Source organism: Brassica oleracea, chromosome C2 (assembly GCF_000695525.1).
Source record: "Brassica oleracea var. oleracea cultivar TO1000 chromosome C2, BOL, whole genome shotgun sequence".
In the NCBI taxonomy this organism is placed as follows: Eukaryota; Viridiplantae; Streptophyta; class Magnoliopsida; order Brassicales; family Brassicaceae; genus Brassica; species Brassica oleracea.
In genome coordinates this window covers 29,913,992-29,922,640 of record NC_027749.1, presented here as the reverse complement: position 1 = coordinate 29,922,640, position 8,649 = coordinate 29,913,992, and the positions used below count along the sequence as shown (strand labels likewise).

Genomic DNA, 8,649 nt, shown 5'->3' with positions numbered 1-8,649 from the left:
ATAAAAAAAAAACAGAGAGGTAGAAAAGACAATATTCCGCCGTGAACCACCACCGCCAACTCCGCGTTGTCCACCGTGAACTCCTACTTATCCGATCTGAAGTAGTTTCCAAGTAGTTCATTGATCAGTACGGTGGTCTCCCTTCTGTGATTCGCTATCTCTAGGTTCCTGGGCGATCCAATAGTGGTTTCAATGGGCACGAAACCGTTTGTACATCCAGCTCCTCAGTACAAAACCATAGAAACCTTTTGGGACGAGGAAGAAGACGCTCCTGGTCCTAGATGCGCTCATACACTTACAGCCGTTGCAGCTACCAAGACTCACGGCCCTCGTCTCATACTCTTCGGCGGCGCCACCGCTATTGAGGGCGGGAATTCTTCCTCCGTACCTGGGATCAGTAAGTATCCTTGATTGATTAAACTTGAATCTCGGATTTTGATCTGATGCTGGGGGTTGTTTTCTAGGGTTAGCTGGTGTCACCAACTCGGTTCATTCTTATGATGTTCTCACTAGGAAGTGGACAAGGTAAATAGAGACACACACACACACATTCATTCTCATGTGTTTGTTTTTTGGTTTACTGTTTTCTTGAAACCGGATTTGTGTAGGCTTAAACCGGCTGGTGAGCCTCCTTCCCCTAGGGCTGCTCACGCCGCAGCTGCTGTTGGCACCATGGTCGTTTTTCAGGTTTTTTATATGATCAGACCATTTAATTGTCAGTTAGCACTGTCGACACATACATAGTTTATGTTTGGTCGATTAACAGGGTGGCATTGGCCCAGCCGGGCATTCTACGGATGATCTTTACGTTCTTGACATGACTAATGATAAGTACAAGTGGCATAGGTGAGAGATTCTTTCTCAGCTTTGCTATTTATTGTATTGATGATGACAGACAGTATTCTTGCCTCATTTTAATTTGTGTCCAGGGTGGTAGTTCAAGGGGAGGGTCCAGGCCCTCGCTATGGTCATGTTATGGATTTAGTTTCTCAGAGGTATCTTGTCACCGTCACCGGAAATGATGGTAAGGATTTATTATCCGACATTTCATGAGCTTTGCTTCATAATTTCTGTTTTCCCTAGATAAAAGTTAAACCATGTCTCTCCTCTGTCAAAATAACTGTCTTAGTCAAAATCCCAAGGGGTGGACCATCAGAGAATGCTACTTAGATATGTATATGCATTTTTTTGCTTTCGACTTTATATCTTACATGGTTATGACAACTTTCTGTGTCCCTAAGGAGGTGTTATTGGTTTATATATTTTGATTGATTTAGAAATTCATATAGTATTTATAAATCTAAGTAAAATATGCAAATCCGGAGGTTTTCCCTCGGATTCGAATCTTTGTATTTTTAACTAAAAAATCCAAACAAATCCATTCAAATCCATTATAAAATCAAATAAATTAGTAAATCCGTGCGATTGAATAACACTTGATTTGATACAGAATTTATAAATCATTAAACCAATAACACATGATTTTAATACAGATTTGAAAATCATAAAACCAATAACACTAGATTTAGTTTGGATTTTCAAATTCATTAAAATACAACAAACAATAACCCCTACTAAATTACTTTAAGTTCGTAGATTCTGTTGAAACATTTTTGTTCATCTATGTATGGAACAGGGAAACGAGCTCTCTCTGACGCTTGGGCATTGGATACAGCTCAGAAACCATATGCATGGCAGAGATTGAACCCTGATGGTGACCGACCAAGTGCTAGGATGTTAGTAAATCTACTTCATTTGAATTGCTAATGTAAGAACATCCTAAACTTTCATACTTCGATATTCCTGTGCACAGGTATGCTTCTGGCAGTGCTCGTTCTGATGGCATGTTTTTACTCTGCGGGGGAAGAGACACCTTGGGGGTGGTATAATTATCTTCTCCGCTACTTTTCTTCTGTATTGGAAGTATTAGACTTCTCTTTCGAGGATAGGGATATATATATATATATATAAATTACGAACTTAGGTTATTGTGCGGTATGGTCTCAATTTTAAGACGTTTATCTCCTCCATGCGTATCCCTTTAACATGGTCCGTGCAACTATCTGCAGCCACAGGGAGATGCTTACGGTTTACTCATGCATAGAAATGGTCAGTGGGAATGGACTCTGGCTCCAGGTGTGGCCCCTTCTCCAAGATACCAGCATGCAGCGGTAACCGAAATCTTACTCTAGTCTCAAAACCCATGGAAAATAAGTTCTCAAGTGTAGACTGACTGACTGCACATTGTATATAGCCTTAGAAAGATAAAAAGGATTGGTGAGGAGTTAAATTCCAATGACAATACAGTGCTCTAATCCTATCCGTTTGATTGTTTTTCTCATCAGGTATTTGTAGGTGCAAGATTGCATGTCAGCGGTGGCGTTCTGAGAGGAGGCCGCGTGATAGATGCTGAAGCATGTGTTGCAGGTATTCAATGACTGTTTTCCTACCAAGTAATTTTGTGTTTCACAAGCCTCCCCTGGAGTTACTCACTCGTAGCCATTTTTCAGTATTGGTAGTTATGATGAAATCTTTATTCTCGCAGTGCTTGATACTGCTGCCGGTGTATGGTTGGACAAAAATGGGCAAGTGACCTCTGCGCGTGGCAGTAAAGTACAAATGGATCAAGACCCGTCTTTTGAACTTATGAGACGCTGTCGCCATGGTGCTGCATCAGTTGGTATCCGGATCTATGTACATGGTGGTCTTAGAGGAGGTTAAATTGATTCTTGGGCACTTGCATTTCTCTGAGTTTAGTGAATGCCTTTCTAAGTTGCCCTACTTTTATTCACCTCGCAGATGTGTTGCTTGACGATTTTCTAGTCGCTGAAAATTCAACATTCCAGTCAGACATCAGTTCTCCTCTGTCAGCATCATCAGATAGAACCCAACAAAGCTCTACTCCCAGGTTTTCTTATGCCGCACGACCTCCTTCAGGCTCTGAACCAGCACCCTCACTATCCGAAGGAATGAGGTTTTAACTCGTTTCTTACTCTCTTCGGCCTTAGTGCTTTAACTTTATCTAAGTTGTTCGATCGTTACATATCTATCTATCAGCTTGGATGAAAATTCCTTGGAGAAATTGACGGAGGCTTCTGCGGCCGAAGCCGAAGTAGCTAGTTCTGTTTGGCGAGCTGCACAATTAAATTCTGCTTCTCTAGATGAAGAACCCTCTGCATCTGATGGCAGCTCTCCAACAGTAGAAACCATTACTGATTATCCTGAAACTGAAGGAGATGTCCGGCTTCATCCAAGAGCTGTATGTTACTTAATCCCCAATTATTAATGTTATCTTTGGTTTCTTTTATATCCATTTGATTACCAAAAAAATGGCCTTACTTCCTCATTTTATAGGTTGTGGTAGCAAAGGAGACGGTAGGCAGTCTAGGCGGCATGGTGAGACAGCTAAGCTTGGATCAGTTTCAGAACGAGAGCCGGCGGATGGTTCCCATGAATAATAGCGATGTGCCACAACCCACCAAGAAGTTCACGCGACAGAGGTCTCCTCAAGGCCTGCATAAAAAGGTATGATTTCTTTTTTTCTTTTTTCTTTGAATACCAGGGGCTTTGGGGCTGCCCGAAACCACAACATGTAATATTAGTTTCATCTCATTCCTGAATGGCCAGTTAGCATCTACTAATTATCAGATCTTGTTGCTTGCAGGTCATTTCTGCTTTGTTGAGACCACGAAACTGGAAACCTCCTGGAAATAGGAAGTTTTTCTTGGATTCTTACGAAGTTGGGGAACTCTGTTACGCTGCTGAACAAATATTTATGCATGAGCAAACGGTTCTTCAGCTAAAAGCTCCTATTAAAGTCTTTGGTGATCTCCATGGGCAATTCGGCGATTTGATGCGGTTGTTTGATGAGTATGGATTCCCTTCAACAGCTGGAGATGTCACGTAAGTTTAAATTAAGCAAACAATTGAATAATGTGAGTTTTTGGTACTTATTAATCCATTGAACGTATTAACCTCAGGTATATTGATTATTTATTTTTGGGAGATTATGTCGACCGGGGGCAACACAGCCTGGAGACTATAACTTTGCTGCTTGCATTGAAGGCAAGACGGTGCCTAATATCATATCATCCATTATACTAGTTTCATTATAAGTTGTGTTTACGGTCCTTTGCAGATTGAATATCCGGAGAATGTTCACTTGATTCGTGGAAATCACGAGGCTGCTGATATCAATGCCCTATTTGGTTTCCGTCTTGAGTGCATAGAAAGAATGGTATATTGTCATTTCTCTCTAGATTTTCTGCTTGGGTGGACTAAGCCTGCTTTTTACATTTTTTTTTATCAGGGAGAGAATGATGGGATCTGGGCGTGGACAAGATTCAATCAACTTTTCAATTATCTTCCCCTGGCTGCTCTCATCGAGAACAAAATTATATGTATGCATGGTGGGATTGGGAGGTCAATCAGTTCAGTGGAGCAGATCGAAAAAATCGAAAGGCCAATAACAATGGATGCTGGATCCCTTATTCTTATGGATTTATTATGGTAACACGTCCTTTATGCTCCTGCTTTAAATATTGATCTCTTTATCTTACATTACCATGTTATAATGTAATATTTTTGAAGTATAGGTCTGATCCTACAGAGAATGATAGTATAGAGGGTTTGAGACCAAACGCCAGAGGACCCGGACTTGTCACGTTTGGGGTAAAAACACATTCCCTTATCGTCTGTTATTCATTAATATAATCCTTTTGGGACCAACCACTGAGGTTGTTATAAGTCTTGATAATTGCAGCCTGATCGAGTTACAGAGTTCTGTAAGAAGAATAAACTACAGCTAATTATCAGAGCCCATGAATGTGTAATGGATGGATTCGAAAGATTTGCACAGGGGCAGTTGATTACGCTTTTCTCGGCCACAAATTACTGCGGTGGGGACAAAACAAAAATTATCTATGTTTGTATTCTTGGATGGGCTTGAGGTAACCAATAAAACCATTTTGGTGATACTCTTTTCTAACAGGAACCGCGAACAATGCGGGAGCTATATTGGTGGTTGGCAGAGGACTGGTGATTGTTCCCAAGCTGATTCATCCTCTTCCACCTCCCATCCTATCTCCAGAGAATTCTCCTGAACATTCTGGAGACGACGCTTGGATGCAGGTAACAACACAGGTCTCTGTCTTTGTATCTAAATCTGAAACACATTTAGTTCTGGAACATGACATTATTCCTACCATGTACACTAGCACTGTCTTTATTTTAGCTTGTGAACGGGAACAAGTCGACCTTAGTTACTAGTCATCTGTGTGCATCCACAGCATCGTCACTTGCTTAGATAAATTGAATGGTCCTATAACAAGCTTATTAGAGAAATTGATTACTCCAGGAACGAGATAGTAGTTTATGTAGGCTGTACATATGTTTTGTTGTAGCTAAAAAAGAATCAGACACTGGAACTAAAGTATCTGTGTGCAGGAGCTAAATATCCAGAGACCGCCTACTCCAACACGAGGGAGGCCACAACCGGACTTTGACAGAAGCTCGCTTGCATACATCTAAAACTAAATTGCATTCGCGTTTTTTTTTTTCACAATTCACTGGAAGTCATCAAGGTAGAAGCAATTGAGAATTTGGTACAACTCTATACAAGTATAGTAAAAGATGTTAATGGTTCAACATTTGCAGTGTTCACAATAACCTACTTACTGTACCAGAGAATGAGAATGGTATGGTACTTCTTTGTTTCTTCCCTCTTTCTACTAAAGAAAACTTTCAGATATGTTTCTTCCCCGTGAGTCTATATGGTGTATTATGTTTATGCATATGCCTATGAAATCATAGTAAATGGCAAACCTAGAACATAAAAAGTACTTTTGGGCTGATTAAAGCAATCAGTAAGTCATTCATTACATTCACTATTGTGAATTAACTTAATTGTTTTCAGAGAGCACATAAAGCATGGAGAGTAGATTCAACCCAACGACCAGGTTCCGTGTGAAAGAAGTTAAGGAGACATTATAGTCAAAGGTTTTGATCATACGCGGATGTTCATCAAATAAAGCTTTTCAGGTGAATCGGTAATAACTCCTGGTTTTGGAACAGAGAGCAATGCTGTTGAATAACGAGCGGGTTAGCCCGTTTAGAACCTTTACTTGGTTCTCTTCAAACATCTAGATGGAATAACGATTGCGGCTGTCTCGTTGAAAATCATAAATGAAAGGTCCTACACAAAAATTTCCTAATAGTGTGGGAACCAAAATTCGCACTGTCGATTTCCGTTTAAATTAGAAAATTCAAGAAACCATAACTTTCTCAGAGGTCCCGGATTATCTGCGAGAGCCAACGGTAAGTGACCAAATAAATGCGAAAAAATGAAAAGACAATAAACAAGTTTAGAAAAAGCTGATCTTATTTCGAATCCGTTTGTGTAAGAGCGTTGCGATCATTACAAAAGATGATAAAAGCTTTGCCCGCAAGAGCTGTTACTGAGTTAAATAGTTCTAGCAACCTAAAAATTTCAAACCTAGTTGAGTCGCATCTCGATAACAAAAGGCGAAAAGACATGAAAAAGGTTTTGATTTGATTTCAGACTGAACATTATGAAAGGCTCCCTACGTACCCCTTTCGAAGATCAAGCCGAACATAGTTCGATTGAAAGAGTAGAACAAGAGATCGAACAGCCTAGGCGAGTTCGTCTAATAATCGGCTCTTTCCCTTTCTGCCCTTGGTCGAGTTTATCGCTTCGCCGGAATATTCTATTTTCCTTCGATCTTCGTGTTTATCTTTGGAAACTTCACATTTATCCTCCGAACTTGACATTTATCTCCTCCTGCAGAATAAAAGATAAACCGTCATAACGATTGAGCTTAATTTCGTATAAAATCGTGAGTCGGCTTTTAGCCGCGTTAATGACCCTTTCTGGCCATTTCCGGAATTAATCGTTTTTACAATTTTTCGAAAGAGCACTCTCGAAACGACGTCGATTTCGAAGAAAGCATGGATTCCTTATACGATTTAGGCAGTTCAAGGTGTTTAGTTAACCGTCGCCTTTTCATGCGATAAATCCAAACTTCATACGAGAAAACAAGTTCTTGTCGTTTTAAAGTCGTAAAGTTCCAACGGCGCCTCCGATCGAAGTGAGACAAGAGCAAGGTTGATCAAATTTCGGGGAAGAAGCTTTGCGGACGGGACGAGGACAACACGATCGTTCCAGCTCGGCCATCCGCCGAACTAGACTAGTCCAGCTCGAAGGATGGCCGAGCTGGTCGCATTATCGATCCAGCTCGGCCATCCGCATGGCCGAGCTGGTCGCGTGGTCGATCCAGCTCGGCCATCTGCCGAGCCGGATTGAATCAGTTCGTCGAACGGATGAGCTGGACTGTTTATTTTTAGTTCCAGGGTTCATCTTTCTTTGAAACTTATGCTCGGGAACTTTTGTCGAGAGTGTGTCGTGAGCTTCCGAGAGGAAAGGTGATTTTAGACGCTGATTTCGAGATAACCGTTTTTGACCCCAACATGGAGTAACCTTTCTCGAAGACTTATTGCGTGAATCCTTTTCGGAGTTGTTACGAAACTCGATTTAGGTTTTTCTCGGTTCTCTTCTTCTTTGAATTTTATCCTTCTTTTTCAAAGTGGACATTTCCCTGGAGATTTCCGATATTGATTCCGCAGTGACCGATTTTGACCCCAACAGTTAGCCCCCCAGCTCGCTAGAATTTTTGCGATGTTCTTGCGAGTGGTTAGGCAGGTCAGGTTAGTTAGGCGGAATTAATAGTTGGAATGGTGTGTTCACTCTACTAAAAGTGGAGTGCGATAGGATTAGGGCTGCGCCTTGTAAAGGCTGCCTACGTACCCTTGTTGAAGGGACCAAGTTTTTCGTAGTTCGTCTTGGAGTTAAGGTTCTTACGACCTGTTTTCCAGTGAGACCTTTACGGTCTAGTTGTGTATTATGTAGAGGTTATCGGGCATGTTGCTGCCGATGGCATTCTATATCGGACCTTTGTCGGACTCGAGAGTAGCCTTGTTGGCTGTTTTTTTTCTGGGTTATATCCTTTTAAAAGCGTATAGAGAGGCCATACGCGGAGATGAGAGAAAGAGTGTGAGTTGTCTTCTCATTTCTGACTCTTCGGATCGTGATACTTGACGTTGCATAAAATGAGAATGTCCAAAGACTTGTGTTCGAGAAGTCTCATAAACGCGCAAATGTTAACGAAGAGACATGTTTTAGGATCTCGTATCTTTGATATCATGCCTAGAGATGTTAGAGACCAGCGTGCTGGCTTTAGGGCAAGACCTAGGTCTAATCACGGCTTTAGGGGGTGTGATGACTACTTCGACTTATGGTTCCCGTATCGTTTTCGACCTGATTCGGTCCCGCTTTAAAGTCCGCGATATGATCTCGGCTTACGTGACTTGTATGGTAGGAATCAAACATCTCTTCGAGGACAATCTTTAAGTCTCCCGAAAATGCTGACCAAAATTTTGGATTTTTTATATAGCGCTATTGCCCTTGTGTCGGGTGTACGAGAGTTATCTCTATGAGATGGCTTAGTCTGTTTATGAAGTCCAGAAGCTGTTGTGATCAGCAACAAACCTATCAGTAGATATTACCATTTTTGAGTCGTCGCGAAGAATACATGTTTGACAAGATGTTAGTGCGTATGACTGTTTGGTCTTCCA

At 41.3% G+C, this 8,649-nt stretch overlaps 1 protein-coding gene across 2 annotated transcripts; it reads left to right on the top strand.

The window, feature by feature from the left end:
* The first annotated feature begins 6 nt into the window (after positions 1-6).
* Positions 7-5,730, top strand: LOC106327684 (serine/threonine-protein phosphatase BSL1-like). Of its 2 annotated transcripts, XM_013765912.1 has the most exons (21): positions 7-397; positions 465-525; positions 609-687; positions 767-846; positions 930-1,024; positions 1,637-1,736; positions 1,814-1,883; positions 2,070-2,171; positions 2,346-2,427; positions 2,546-2,716; positions 2,800-2,974; positions 3,058-3,259; positions 3,355-3,525; positions 3,665-3,903; positions 3,981-4,065; positions 4,139-4,237; positions 4,310-4,509; positions 4,596-4,671; positions 4,763-4,898; positions 4,991-5,130; positions 5,446-5,728. In XM_013765912.1, exons 1-21 carry the CDS (start codon positions 193-195, stop codon positions 5,527-5,529), a joined length of 2,652 nt encoding a protein of 883 aa, XP_013621366.1. In that variant the 5' UTR covers positions 7-192; the 3' UTR covers positions 5,530-5,728. The 2 variants fall into 2 exon arrangements, with proteins under 2 accessions (XP_013621366.1, XP_013621365.1); XM_013765911.1 differs by having other exon boundaries at positions 4,139-4,509; positions 5,446-5,730.
* The last annotated feature ends 2,919 nt before the right edge of the window (positions 5,731-8,649 follow it).

Bases quoted from the DNA above. Each gene is read 5' to 3' on its own strand.
- LOC106327684 (XM_013765911.1), top strand. From the start codon at position 193: ATGGGCACGAAACCGTTTGTACATCCAGCTCCTCAGTACAAAACCATA. The intron at 398-464 runs GTAAGTATCCTT...GTTGTTTTCTAG, and splicing joins TTCCTCCGTACCTGGGATCA to GGTTAGCTGGTGTCACCAAC. The intron at 526-608 runs GTAAATAGAGAC...GGATTTGTGTAG, and splicing joins CTCACTAGGAAGTGGACAAG to GCTTAAACCGGCTGGTGAGC.